General features: G+C 35.8%; 2 protein-coding genes across 2 annotated transcripts; one reads left to right on the plus strand and one right to left on the minus strand.

The window, feature by feature from the left end:
* The first annotated feature begins 519 nt into the window (after positions 1-519).
* Positions 520-12730, plus strand: LOC111330695 (polypeptide N-acetylgalactosaminyltransferase 2). Its single transcript, XM_022935600.2, has 15 exons — positions 520-820; positions 1062-1255; positions 3520-3621; positions 4151-4218; positions 4502-4567; positions 5153-5274; positions 6237-6324; positions 7308-7395; positions 7954-8057; positions 8864-8990; positions 9471-9563; positions 9958-10041; positions 10211-10340; positions 10572-10691; positions 11554-12730. Exons 1-15 carry the CDS (start codon positions 620-622, stop codon positions 11701-11703), a joined length of 1737 nt encoding a protein of 578 aa, XP_022791335.2. The 5' UTR covers positions 520-619; the 3' UTR covers positions 11704-12730.
* Positions 12731-13732: 1002 nt separating this feature from the next.
* LOC148728722 (large ribosomal subunit protein uL30m-like) lies at positions 13733-14785 on the minus strand. Its single transcript, XM_088762712.1, has one exon. It carries the CDS (start codon positions 14629-14631, stop codon positions 14248-14250), a length of 384 nt encoding a protein of 127 aa, XP_088618838.1. The 5' UTR covers positions 14632-14785; the 3' UTR covers positions 13733-14247.
* Between the last annotated feature and the right edge of the window lie 137 nt (positions 14786-14922).

The following is a 14922-nucleotide window of genomic DNA, read 5'->3' on the forward strand; positions in this document are numbered from 1 at the left end:
CGAGCGTGAGGTCAAGGTGGCTGGATATTGGCCGAGTTCTTTTTTTGCATTTTTATGGACCGAGACCAAGTCGACTGAGATCCATAAAAATGCGAAAAAAGAATGAGGCTAATATCCAACCATCTTGACCGAACAAGCTTGGTTAATAGAGGATTTAGCTTATTGCAAAAAGATATCACTTCATTAAGAATTCAGAATTACTTGTTTCCTTCGGGAGCCGGGAAAGAAAGCCAACTCGGTTTTTGTAGCACACCAAACTCACGAGAGTCGTTTCTGTTTTCTTTGTTTTGACTATCTTCTACCGCTTTTTGCGTTTTTACCGCCGAAATTGTCTATGTGGAGATGTGAGTCGTGCAGCGTTTGAGACAGTCATGATTTTCTCTAAAATTATCATTTCTTCAAGGTCCAGTGTATTTTCTCTAAGACGCAGGGTAGAGATACGGATGCAAAAAAAACTTCGTGGTAGAGCATTAACTGGTCCTCCCCTCCCTTGCTAAATTTGAAATTTTTCCAATCTGAGTGGTTACCAAGTCATCCTTTGATGGCTTCCACGTCGGCAGCTCTTAAAGACTTATTGAGAATGTTTTGGCCCTAATAGTTGTTTGTTTATTCAAAGAAAATGAAATTACTGAGGCGGCGGAAAACAATTTTAGTTATTTTAGTATTAATATGGCTAGGGGGTATGATTTATTTTCTAGCACCGTTGACAGGATCGAGGGATGACATTCGATCTAACGGAGATCCTAGGGTTAGCGATGATGAAGACACACTCAGAAACTTTCAACTGAATGTAGACAATAGAGGCACTTATGATGACGAGGTAAGCTTGAATTATTCTTGTTATCATATATTTTTAAATTACCTAAGTTAGTGTATAAAATGTAATCGAAATTCGAGAAGGAATTCGACAAATTATTATTTAATGTGGCGTCAAGTTTTTTCCCTTCGTCTCAGTTGTAAATGAAGCCTTTGATAATATAGTATTAAAAAAAGGTTTTTACGAAACCTGTCCTCGGATTTTCACCTTGGTGATTCACTATGTGGTTTTAATTTGATCGTAGAATGAATTTGTTGGGTTGAGAGGGAAACCAGCTGAAACAGACACTCGTAGAGTAGAGGATTTCGACGTGGAAAGTTATCTAGGAGTCACCAGGGTGAAGCAGGGTGAAGATGCCTATGCCAGTAATGCTTATAATCAAGAAGCTAGCGACAAAGCTCCCTTTAACAGAGATGTTCCTGATGTGAGAGCGTCACAGTAAGTAATAAAATTGGTTAAAAGATACACGTAGTTACCGTTTGTACGTACCCGTAATGTTGACCAAATACATGTAGATACAGATTTAGCAGGTAGTTTTTAATCTCGGGTTAAAAAAAAAAGGTCGATTGACAATTTAGTTTAGTCTCCTTATCCTGATCATGAATTATAATAGATGGGAGAGAAAGAAAATTGACCATCAAACCACTTCTGTCACCTCAGAGAAGTTGTTTGACAGGCCCTTCACAGCAACAAACATTTGGAACTACTTGCTCAGGAATTCAGGGAAGGTTATGTTCCTACTCCTTGCGAGATAAAATGTTGCAAGAACAGATTTGTTGTAATTAAGCTTTCTTAAGTTTCTAGAATTATTCCTGGCTTTATTAACTAGTTCTTTTTTTTTTCTCCTGTTTTATGGACCTGGACTGTGTCTCTGTCCACAAAAGTGCAAAAAAAAAAAAAAAAAAAAAAAAAAAAAAAAACAGCCAGAATTCAGCCATCTTGACGTAACACTTGATCAATAATGGAGTTGTACACTTTTGTATACATTTATATTGACAAATCTTGTTGATTGGAAATAATTCCATAACTTACTCTGTATTTTTTCCCCTAACTGTTTGAGTGGACTTCACAATTTTCCTTTGCATTCAGATTGGGATCATTTCTAATCTTATCATATAAGGGGCAAAATTACTGAATTGTGATTGGTCAAGACAGAGGGCATTTTTTCTTAATTTTTGTAATTGCCGCAGGGAAAAATTCCTTGAAAATGATTGGCTGAAAATCGCTTAGCAATGGCTGCCAAGGTAAAGAAATTTCTGTTTGTTTTGTAACAATAGCATCTCATTTTGCGCGAGATCAGTAAGAAAACATTTTGCCCCTTATATTATAAACTAGTAATCACATGGTTCCTCATAAAATTAAGGATTAATATCACTTGTGTTTTTGGAAGTTGCAGAAATTGCCCTCGTCGCTGTGTGACTCGCGCAATTTCAGCAACTTCCGAAAACGCGTGATATTGATCCTTAATTTTACTCAGCCCCATGCGATTACCTATACTTACATTCTCAGGATCCTAATGTCTGTTTCAGGGGTAATAATATAAATGAGAAAATTACTGAGTTCTGATTGGTTGAGATAAATGCAGTTTTCAGGTAATTCAGTGCAGAAGAGAGTTAATTCAGTGCAGAAGAGAGTTAATTCAGTGCAGAAGAGAGTTAATTCAGTGCAGAAGAGGGTTAATTCAGTGCAAAAGAGAGTTAATTCAGTGCAGAAGAGAGTTAATTCAGTGCAGAAGAGAGTTAATTCAGTGCAGAAGAGAGTTAATTCAGTGCAGAAGAGGGTTAATTCAGTGCAAAGAAAGTAACAAACCAGACATTCTGATTGGTCAGAATGATTTGTCAAGGTCAATGTCAAGGTCAATGACACTTGCAGGGTGTGAATAAATTATTTTTGCATGTGATGGGTGCACTTTTCTTCTGCATAATTATGATAAGCTACCTCATATTTTTTCTTATGTATATTGTTAAAACATAATCACATTTTTCTCATGCAATTTGAAATAAATAAGCGCTTCTAAATTTTTCAAACACCACAACTTGCATTTGCCCTATGGGCTCATGCAATTTTGTTAGTCTTTGAAAAAATTTACTAATGCTTATTTATTCCAAATTGCACTCGAAATCATGTGATTACCTAATTAGTATAATAAAACTGTTAGAAGTTAGACACTGCACTGTGGCCACTCTAAGTGATGACTGGAAGCTACATGCATCCCTAGGCTACCCCCTAGATTTTTGGTACCCATTGAGACTCCTGGTTGAAATGGGGCACTGCCTAATCTAACACAAAAGGATTTAAAGACTGCATGGGGTCAAGGAAATGAGTTCCAAGTAACTTCTGTTAGACTTCTGAGTTCTCTTTTGCAGTTGTTTTGTGCTCCCCTATAAAACACTGGGAGAAATTTGTGTTTAATCAAAAGTTTCACACTTTCTGGCAATCCAGGAGCAAGCTACATGTAACTACACCTGTACAGTGTCTGTCTCTGACTCCCTGCACCTTGTAATATAGTCCTTACATCTATTATCACAATTGAAAATTGGTTTCATCTGCATTGTACCTTTCCACAAACAAAGATGAGGTAAATGTCTATAAATGACCCACTTGGTGTGCCTCATAATTATGTCCATGCAAATAATGAGCAATCAAGAATTTATCTCCTGAAAACTTAGTAGTGACATTCACTGTACTTCCTGTGTTTTCAGGTGCCAAGAAAGATTATGGATAGCTGATGATTTACCAACAACAAGTATTATTATTTGTTTCCATAATGAAGGTAGAGCTGCCTTATTAAGGACAGTCATAAGGTACAGTATTTTTGTCAGAAGAAGTAATATTGGAAATTAAGTTTGTTTTTGCACCCTTACCCAATTTTAAATGCACATCTATGCGTAAGCATGTGCACTGCTGAGCATTATTTCCTACACCTGTACATCTTCAATTGGCAACAAAACTTTTGACACCTTGATCCTTTCAACCCAGATAACTTCTATTTTATCTCTTTTTCCCTCATTGAGGTAACCTATTTCCCTCTTCCCCCTATGACATTGTTTTCTTGTGATTCCATGAAATACTAATTACATACATGTACAGGCAAGATTGAATGGGGGAGGGGGGTCTTTCAATTGATTTAGATTGTGGTTGAAACAGGACTATTGTTCTACATGTAAATAGGACTCTTCAAACATGGTGCATCAATTGATTTTGATGCTAATTGTTCATGCTAAAATAATTAATGTTGGTGGCATTGTTGTAAGTTATGGTGTGGCAAATTGACTGATTTTTTTTTATATATAATAGTTTGGTATTAATTATTATTATAATTACTTTTTGCAGTTCTCTCAATAGAAGTCCTCCTAACTTGTTAAAAGAAATTATTCTTGTGGATGATTTTAGTGATAATGGTAAGTTCTCAAAGTTGCCAGTTGCCCAAGTTTACTATAATTATCATATGATATTTTCTTAAGTTGGTGATCATTTCTGTTGTTCTCATGACTGTGTGATTCAAGGGTGATATTGAAAAAAAAATCTGAGGCTGGTCACTCTTAGTTATCAAAGGGTTAACCATTAAACACTAGATAGGCTGTACTTGTGGAATAATGAACATTGTTTTTGAAGCGTTATCTTCATGATAATTAGACAAACTGATATTCACATAATTTTATTTTAAATTCTCTGTATCTATAGCTTTGGATGGAAAGCTTTTAGAGAAGCTACCTAAAGTGAGAGTGCTTCGAAATAACCAAAGAGAAGGTCAGTTGATTTTAACTTTGTCACTGAGTTCCTCCAATAATTCCACAGAAACAGTGGTCTGTTTGTGATCAACCTTGATATTTGCCAATTTTGAGCATGCAAACGTCTTTAGTTAGTTTATTAAACATTCTCCTTAATGCTTCAGCAAATCTAGGTAATCCACTCACCATGATAGTAATCAGAAAATAAGTAAATGAAGAAATAAATAAAATCTTGCATTGTTTCCAAAAGCTGTTTCTCAGTTGAACTTTGAATTTCTTTTGCTACCCATAATTCACTTAATAGATGGTACATGAATTACTTCATCAGGGTAGCTTAATCAGCCCAATGTATTACAAAAATGAGTCAGCCATTATGCACACAAACAAACATTGAACATTTTGGTTTATACTCAGCCCTGTAAGAACAAAGATGTGGGGTTGGGTAGTCTTAATGAGATCCTTTCTTTGCATTTTTGGGAGCGATGTTTTTTGAGTTTATTAATAAGTTGCTGTTCCTCTTTTTTGGTATAATGGGCTGGGCTGTTGGACTGTTTGGTGTCAGTGCCTCCATGTGAATACTTTTTGACTGAATTTTTTTCTACAGGACTTATGAGGTCTCGTGTAAGAGGGGCAGATGAAGCAAAAGGGGAGGTACTGACTTTCTTGGACAGTCACTGTGAATGTAATAAGAACTGGCTGGAACCACTTCTTGAGAGGATTAAAGAGGTGATTTAAATTTTGTAGCTCTTAGACAATAGTTTACCAATGAAGATCCTTGAAGAGCATCTGGATCCTCGATTCTCTATCCTTGATACTTGATGTTTTACCCTCAAATCTTGATCCTTGATTCTCGATAGTTTTGGGTATCTAGGATCAAGCATTGAGTGGAGACTGTCTACAGACTTTTGACTGGTACTAGTGCTGTACATGTACCTGGGTAGATGCCTTTCACAAATGACTGACCTAGTTGTTGTTTTCTATGCATGTAAAATTGCCTTCCTAATAGAATTTCAACATTTTAATAAAACAAGTGTTCAATTGTACTCAGGAATGCTTATCTGCATGAACAGGAAATAGTAATTAGTACGCCATCATGGATTACGTTGGTATTGGTTAGATTGATCTAGTCTCCATTGAGAATCACAGTATATATATAAAAAAGAAAAATCAAACTTCATGCTTTTTGTAAACAATTTATACCCCCCCCTCCCCCGTAAAAAAAACATGCACATGTATTTGTACATTCAGTAAAAGATGCACTTTTTAAGATCATTAAGTTCATTGTAGCCTTACATCTTCCTCTGCACTCACCATGATTAAACTGGATTAAATAGTTTTACATATTACTGTAGATTTCTTGTTTTGGAAACCCCCTTGAATACCAAATTAAATCCTGATTAGTTAACTTATTCCCCCTTGTTTCTGCCTTGTATTTCTGGTAGACTAGGAGAATTTATTGTAACATACAAGACAGTGTACACTGTACATGCTTCAAAATAACATGTCTCATCTGATGTTTTCCTTTTTTCATCTCCTTCTTGCATAACAATATTTGTTCATGTAAATGTACTCTGTGTGTTGTACTGACTGAGTGGTTGTACATTCTTTACATTTTAAAGAGGAAACCCAACTTACATGTATGGAGGTATTCTACTTATTTTGACTTTGTTGTTTGTTTGTTTGTTTAGAATCGCAATATGATTGTGAGTCCAATCATTGATGTAATCAACATGGATACATTTGAGTACCTGGGGTCTTCATCAGATCTGAGAGGAGGTAATATACACCTGTTCTGTTCTGTTTGATACATGTACATTTCCAATCAGCAGGTTTTATCAAAACTGTTAAATTAATAGGAGTGTTGTTTCTGGTTAGCTCAATGGATAGAGAGCTGGACTGTTGTGCAGGAGGTCCAGGGTTCAAGCCCTGGCCGGACCAACACTCAAGGTCTTAATTAAAAATAATTGAGAATATGCTACCTTTCTATAACATCAAGAAAACGAACTATTCTAGTCTTCTCGGATAGGGACAAATAAATGCAGGTCCCGTCTCCTGCAGGGTTAGGGGACGTTAATTTCCCACGCACGAGATTACTGTGTGATGGATGTCCTCCCCTGGGGTGGGATGGATGGGATTTATTGGGTGGACTACTTGCATGGTTCGCATATGTTCCGTTCTAGTCCTACCCTACTGTGGTAATGCAATGAAAATGGTTAGAAAAGTATTAACTTGTATATGTAAGTAGTCTGGCTGTCTGGATGATTGCTATTGGACCATCAGACTACCTATATTTGATGAAGTTTTACTGATATCTACCCAGTCAAATTTTAGTTGAATGGCAGTATAGTGGTGAAAATACTGCAGCAGACAATGTAATGACTTTCCCCTTGTTATGAGTGGTGTACTTGGATTACAACCGTTGTATAAAGTAAAAGTCAAATTTAGTTTAAAATCATAAAATCAGAATGAAAGACTGCAAAATAGTTTGATATACAGTGCACATTACAGTGTATCACAATGTACCCTCTGTTAGACCAAGAATTCAACATTTCAAACTAGGTAAAAATCGTTTGACTGAAGTAATTTTACTATAATGTGTCCATCGTGCATCAATTGATTTTGTAGCCAAGTAGTACTTCTCATTTTCATAAAATATAAATTGCCTCTATTGTGTTATAGTTGTGAATTGTTGTAATCATGGTTACGGTAACAATCTGAGCAACAGAATACTGAATGAGACATTGTTAATATTCTTCCAGGATTTGGGTGGAACTTGAATTTCAAGTGGGATTTCCTTCCAGCCAATGTGCTTGCTGAGAGATCTGGACGACCTATGGCTCCAATTAGGTATGTCTGCCAGATGTACAGGATGAACTGATTTTTCATATAACTCTCCTATTCTTGGCCCAGTTGTTTGAAGGCCGATTAGGGCTAACTCAGTGTTAAATTTTAGTGTGGGTTTCTATATTTGTCTGTTTGAAAGCCGTTTTGAGATAATTTTTCTCAATTAGTTTTAGAGCATTCAATCATCAAATTGTAAACAAATGGAATTATTTAAAACTGAATTTTCTGTTTTTCCCTAACATCAGTTTGCATATTCTCCATAGTTTACTGTTCTCTATACAAAGGTATCGTGCATTTTCTAAGGTGTTGACAAGGAGAATTTGTTTAGCAATCAGGAGCTTCTGGTGAACATTATCTTATGACCCTAATGTTTGATTCAAGGGTGAAATTGTATAGAGAAATTAGATGATAAAGGCCATAGGGTTGATTGAGGTTTTTCACTAAGCCTGCTCAGTCACAGATGATCTACACTGTACAAGTTAAGAATTACAGCAACTCAGTCTGGGATGTTCAATAAACTTGTATCGTCTCATTATTTGATTTGTTCTACTTTACTTGCAGGACTCCTGTCATAGCTGGCGGACTCTTTTCAATTGATAAGAAATGGTTTGAAAGGATTGGTAAATATGATATGGACATGGACATCTGGGGAGGAGAGAATTTAGGTTTGTACACTATACCATGTACATTGTACTTAAGTTAGTCTCTAAGTTTATATTTAGAGTTAAACGGTATGCTTACAGTACATCAGAATTTGCCTAAGGACATAGAGTGGATAGAAATGTGTCCTGCTCAAGCCAAATACCCGATTCACACCACAGCTATATGTTTTAGAGCTGTTTTGTTAGACAAGGATTAAATTTTTTTCCTTCATGTAAATGCTGCCAAACCCACGTTTGTGGAATTCAAGAGTAGCACCTTGAAAATACAAGTTGACAATTACACTGTAGTTGCATCCTATGAAAAATTTAGTTTTTTGGTTGTTTCTAATTTTTTATATCAGTTAAAGGTAGTTTAACTAGACAATGTTTTGCTGGTGAGAATGGGGTGTAAGTTACACTTTGAGATGTTATTTACCCAGCTAGCTGTGTGACTGTTTTCTTGACAGGACATCATATTAGAGATAAAAGCTTTCACTCCTAATTTTTCACCTAGTGTAGTAATTCACCTTTGCTGTCTGCCATACAATTCATAGCATGTTACTCTTAACTTATCGTACAATGTTGTTCAGATAATTTGGTGTTCAATCAACACTAATAAAACCCAAATTGAATACGTTTCTTTATTCTTATCACTTGTCTGCTAGATATTGTCTTGATATCACATAGAAAGGATCTTTTTTTTTTTTGGTTTAACTTATGGGAGGTAAAGGGTTGAGATATTGACTGCATTTCCCTCATTTCATCACGACACGTGTGTACATTTCTATCCACTAAATGAAATGTGTTCTGATTTTTCTCTCCTTACCCAGAAATCTCCTTCAGAGCATGGCAGTGCGGAGGAAGCATGGAAATAATTCCTTGTTCTAGAGTTGGTCACGTGTTTAGAAATAGACATCCTTATAAATTTCCAGGGGGAAGCATGAATGTCTTCCAAAAGTAAGTCAGGATCTTTCAGTGTTTGCCAGCACTTCTCATTTATGCCTTTGAATTTTTTCCTTTTCTCATTTTATATCAAGATTTGTTATCAAATTTCTAGAACCTAGGACTCAAGACAAGCTTTTAGTTACAGTTTGCCATACAGTGTTTCTGATTACAATCAATTTTGTGCTTGTATTTCTCTTTTTGATTACAATGTAGTGTATTGTGTTTGTGGAAATTAGCATTTTGTTGTATAGATGTAATGGAGGTCATCTAACCCTGGTTGTTTGAAGTGTGGATAACACCATCTATGAAACAAATTTTTACCTGGTGGATACAACAGGAAAGAGTATGTTGTTAACACTTATCCACTGGGCTGTGATTTATCTGTTGGAAAGCGATATCCACCCTTTGAACAACTGCGCCCAAATTGTTTTAACTTGTAAATAGTAAATATAAACAATTTTATTAATTGTAATTATGTCTATTGCTTTTAAGAAATACAAGAAGAGCTGTAGAGGTTTGGATGGATGATTACAAAAAGTTTTACTATGCAGCAGTTCCCTATGCTAAGAACACACCTTTTGGAGAGTGAGTTTTCTATTCAAGAATTTTCTAGAGTAATGCAGGTTTTACTTGATCTTTTTCCCTTTAAAAGGCTGACTGGAAAAGATATATAGGTCCTTAATTACTCCATAGCTGATGATTAGTTATCACTTAGTTAATGATTGGGCACAATTTGGTATACAAATTAGGATAATTAATTTTGATTGATAGTATGTGACCCAGTTTTTCCTTTTACTTATCTAGTTACAAAGGCTTTAATCTACTTAGGGAGTAGACAGATGTTTTTGATCAATTATCCTTTTAATCTTTACTTGGAATGTTGTTATGCTCTTCACTGTGTATCTTTGATCACAATGGATATTCTTTCTTTTATCTCAGTTACAACTGTAACAGTATGTTCCTCCATCTCTTTTAACAGCATTCAAAGCCGACTTGAACTGCGGAAGAAATTGAAATGTAAGCCTTTTAAGTGGTATGTCCAGAATGTGTATCCTGAACTCAGGTGGGTAGCATTCCATTATGAGCCATTTCCAATTAAAGGTTGAGAGTAATCCTGGATTGCATTAGTCTTCCCTCACTGTTCTCTGTGGTTGGTCCAGAGTTCCGAGATAGTGCTGTTAAGAGTCAATATCATTCTTATCTTTGTTATAACAATAATCTTATGCCAATAGAGTTCCTGAGGGTGATGACACCACAGCATTTGGGGAGGTCAAGCAAGGAAAAGACTGCATGGACACACTGGGGCATACTGGTGGGGGTACTGTGGGTCTGTTTGAATGTCATGGTGCTGGGGGAAACCAGGTTAGTACATGTAGTTATACAACACAGCCTGTATCATTCATGTTGGCATACACACATGTACACACAGAGATTGGTGAATCTAACCCAGATGCAAATGTGAGCTTCCCAACAAGCCTGCAGGGCTCTTTGATTCCATCAATAATAGATTTCAACCAGTAGAATTCTTAGATGAGCACATTCAAGTCAGGCAAGAGAGAATTTATGATGTTGATTGAAATTTTAATTTGGCAGTTGTGGAATTTTGTCAAGAACAAGATGTTGAAACATGACACACTTTGTCTGGAAACTGCTAATGAGGAAGATGGAACCCCAGCTCTATTACTTGAATGTGATGAAAAGAATGCCAACCAGGTATGGTTGAAAACAGTTTACTATGTTCATAGAATCATTGTGTACCAGAAGAATCCTGTCTAACAGGAAATGTACAATACACATACATGTCTTGCCATTTACTATTTACACCTTTACATTATTGTACATAATTCTTCATACTGTTTTCTGTACATTTTATAAGGTGTTGAAAAGGAGAAATTTTTTTAACAAATAAACGCTTCTATAGTTGGTGATCATTTCCTTTATTCTCGTGACTTTAATGTTTGGATTTAGGGGTACTTTTGTAAGGAGAAATTAAATGTTTTTCAGTCTAGCCATCTCCTTTCTGTAAGGGATATGATAATGCAGCAAGAACAAAGGACGACTTAAATTAGTTTTAACTGATTTTACCAGAAATTCGTTTTCAACAGAAAAGTAGACTTGAGGCATTTCAAGTTGACATTTAGAAGTTTGGTGAAATCATATGCTCCCTGTTGACTGTGATTAGAGGCATGAAATGAAGAAATGCCATTTTCTAGGTGACATAATCGCAATTAACTTGTTTTGTGGTAAATCTAACAGCCCCAGTCATCTTTAACAGGTAGTTGTCCATTGTCTGTCTGGGTGTGGTGGGAGCACAACGCATGCTGTCTGGCTATGAATATTGGCTCTTCAACCAAAAATATTAATGGTCGCTTCTTAAAAGTTGTCTTTTGGGAAACTTCATCTATGTCAACTAAACCAGTCGCAATAAATATTTAATGATTGACCCCAATAGGACACTAATTAAATGTGTGTCTGTCATGGTAAGCCTAATTCTTCTCTTGTGAGAGTGGATAGACCACTTTGTACATTTTGTTTCTATTTTTGTCATCTCCTTTTTTAATTTTCTTCTCTGTAGCACTGGGAGTATGACAAGGGCTCTAACAGGATAAGACATGTTGGCTCAGGAAAGTGCCTGGACAGCAAAGATCAAAAGGAGAAAGGACTTGTTTTAAACTCTTGTAGTGACTCATTTAGCCAAAGCTGGGCATTTGAGGTGAACCTTTAGCAAAGGTTCTATTAGATAGGATATAAATTTTAAAATTAATTTATAAAAGTGAAGTTAACTTAGTACATAATTATTCAGTTTTCAATTCTAACTATCGATTGATTTGTTTTATGGTCAATGAAATAACTGTAGGGTAGGAAATATTTTGTATTTTGTCTGAAGCTGATTTTATTTGGAAACATTTTTGTTTGTGCTATTAATGATAGTTGTAAATTTCACCCATCATAAAATGTAACTTAGATTTTGATAACATTCTGTACAGTCTCATGCACTGTGACCTGCAATTAGCAAGAGTAGAAATATGATTACATGTTAGTATGTTGTGAATAAGTGTAGACTTGGACAAGTTGGGTAATCTGAAAGAGGGTTTTGAAAAAGAATTTGAAGTTTCCCCCAAAGTTTTAAAGGCTTACTCTGATTTGCAGAAAGAGTGAAGTTGAACAAAATATATCCAAGTGAAATTTAAAACCTGTACACATGTATAATTTTTTATTGCAAAATTTATACTCAAGGTAAAATGCAAGTTTTCAATATTGCCAGAGAAGATCAATATTTCTTAAGCATATTTCAGAAACATCATGCAGTGAACAAGCTTATAGTTCCTTTGTACAGTATGTACACTGTATTCCTTTATTTCAACAATTGAAAATAATTTCAAACTACTGTTTCTATACACAATGCCCAGTTGAATTTATATTTTTATATTTCCTCTCCAATAGTAAAAATAACTGATGGAGAGCTTTTCTTGTAATCTAACAGAATGATTATGAAAGAAAACTTGCAATTTTGATTGGACCATAACGTCACATGTATCACATGGGATTATTACCAACAATGTGCAAATTTTGCTTAGCAAAAATATTGTAACAAAATTCAATTGGGAAAAGAAGTTATTTATGTCATGGTTTTCATTTATTCATCCTGAAATTAAAAAGTTCATCATAAGCACTTAGAAGATGTGAAACTACAAAAATTTCTTAAATAAGTAAATCTTGCATGGAAGAACTGATTAAAGAATTTAGCTACATTATTGTACAGTCAATTATAGGGTTGTCCAATACACCCAAACTAAGTTGACTTGTCTAAGGCACTCTATGAATTGACTCTGGAAGTCAATTGGTCCATCATGAAAGTAGGTGCACGAAAAATTGTGGAGCCTTGTGACATTTGCAGCCTGCGTTTAGTATTGTAAGTGGTGGTTGTTGTGAAATTATTCAGGTGAAGGCTTTTCTCACTAGTTCTGGAAAATTGCTGCAGTGTGGTTAAAATAAGCCTTCATTTCACATTTGGGGTGGAAAGGGTTTGGCAAACACTAATACAACCACTGCATGGTTATCTGTGATAGACTGGTGTTCCATTTGGGGGAGGGGGGGGATTGGAGAGGCAGTACACTTAGTTGTTTTATGCCCTATCAAGTGGGCCACCAGGTCTTAAGCTGTCCATTCTGGTTACCAAACTCAAAACAAAACTCACTTTATAAACATAACATCATTCTTATTCACAAAGGACTTTGGAACAAGATGCCATGGAAGTACTAGTATTAATTTATGAATTCCTTTTGTTTAAAAAAAAAAAAAAAAAAAAAAACTTGCAAGGTTACAATTACAAAGAACAGTCAATCCCAGAAATTGGCTCAAAGCTACCCAAAGATGTTTATCAAATATCACAAAATTGTGGAATGGGCCAGAGTATTGTCATGCCACCACACCCACCTTTCCTTTTCCAGCTGACCCCTGCACAGTTTACAATGACAATCTTTTGAAAATATTATGAAATACTATCAAAAATTGAAAACAGGTATTTTGAAATCTCTGGAATAAAAGGGGAACTTCTTAAAATGGGGGTTTATCAAAGAGCAGTGCCGTCAAACTTACTAAAGGGAAACCTGACATGCCTTATGAACTGAAATTTCAGTGCATTCCCAATGTTTACCAGCATAATGACAACTGTTTTAGAAACTATCTCATCGGTCTACAACAACAGGTCTCAGTGACAGTTCTTTTGAAGACACTATCAAAACTTCCATAAATAAAAATTCATAACAATTTGGAACAGTATCTATTGATGATCATTGGTACAATTTTATACAAAATATGATTATCTGCCAGGTCGACATGTACTGCAAAAGTAAGGGCTACAACACAGGTTGATAACGTGAAGATCTCAAAAGCTGATGCACTACAAGTGCAAATGTAATATGTCAAAATTCTGCCATTCAATTTAATTCTGAACATTCGTTAGATCCCTCTTACATCATTTTCCTTCGTCTTCGTCGTCATAATCTGAGACAGAGGAAAATAAAGTTCAAACCATGTGGAAAAGTGGTAATCCACGAAAAAAAAATTGAACTAAAAAATGGACGCACATGACAATACGATTCTCAATAATTAGCGTCTGTCGCCATCGACATCATCCACTTTCAAACACCGTAACAATCTCGAATAAGTAAGAGAAGATATCACAGCGGTATTTGTAACGATGCAGCTATGAAAAGTACAGCTGGAGTCAGTTCCACTAGCAAAACACATGGACACTTTTTTAAACTTATGGCCTTCGCCTTTGCCAAATTTGCTGTTTCTTTCTCTTCTTGATAAACTCCTCCATGTTTGGATTATCCTCGAGGAATTTTTGAAACTTGCTGAGATGAAACTGTCCATTTTGTCTGAGGAATAACCCCTCGTCGCCATTTCTCTGTTCCCTGGAAGATTCTTCGTTAACGATCGTTATCGGTTTTATATCGAGTAGATGTTTCACTGATCGTAATGTTCCATTGATCGTGGTTGTATTCTTTTGAATCACAGTTTGATTTAACTTTCCCAATCCCAGCGCCTTTATGGTTCTTTTTTCCCACCATGGTCGGCCAATACAGCTTCTAACCTGAGTTACAGCGTGAAGTTTGTGTACGACAGCTTTACCCTTAGACGCCATGTTGAAAAAATAAAGGAAGGTAAATGTGGGCTCAGTTTGAAAGCGGATTCCTTCCAAACAACTGTCTCGTAAGTGTATGTCTCAAAGTATTGTCCGCTTTAAAAAGAACTGTCTGAAATGGACACCCTCCAAAATCTTTGCCAGTGTCTGCCTAATGCAATTCGTCTCTCTAATCGAGTTTACAGACAACTGCCGCATGATGAACAACAATGAGTTTTAGGCATTGATGGTATAAAACCGTAGCCATTCTGCTCGGGATAACGCTGGGAATACTGTTAGAAATCCTACAGG

Source organism: Stylophora pistillata, chromosome 6, assembly GCF_964205215.1.
Source record: "Stylophora pistillata chromosome 6, jaStyPist1.2, whole genome shotgun sequence".
Classification (NCBI taxonomy): domain Eukaryota; kingdom Metazoa; phylum Cnidaria; class Anthozoa; order Scleractinia; family Pocilloporidae; genus Stylophora; species Stylophora pistillata.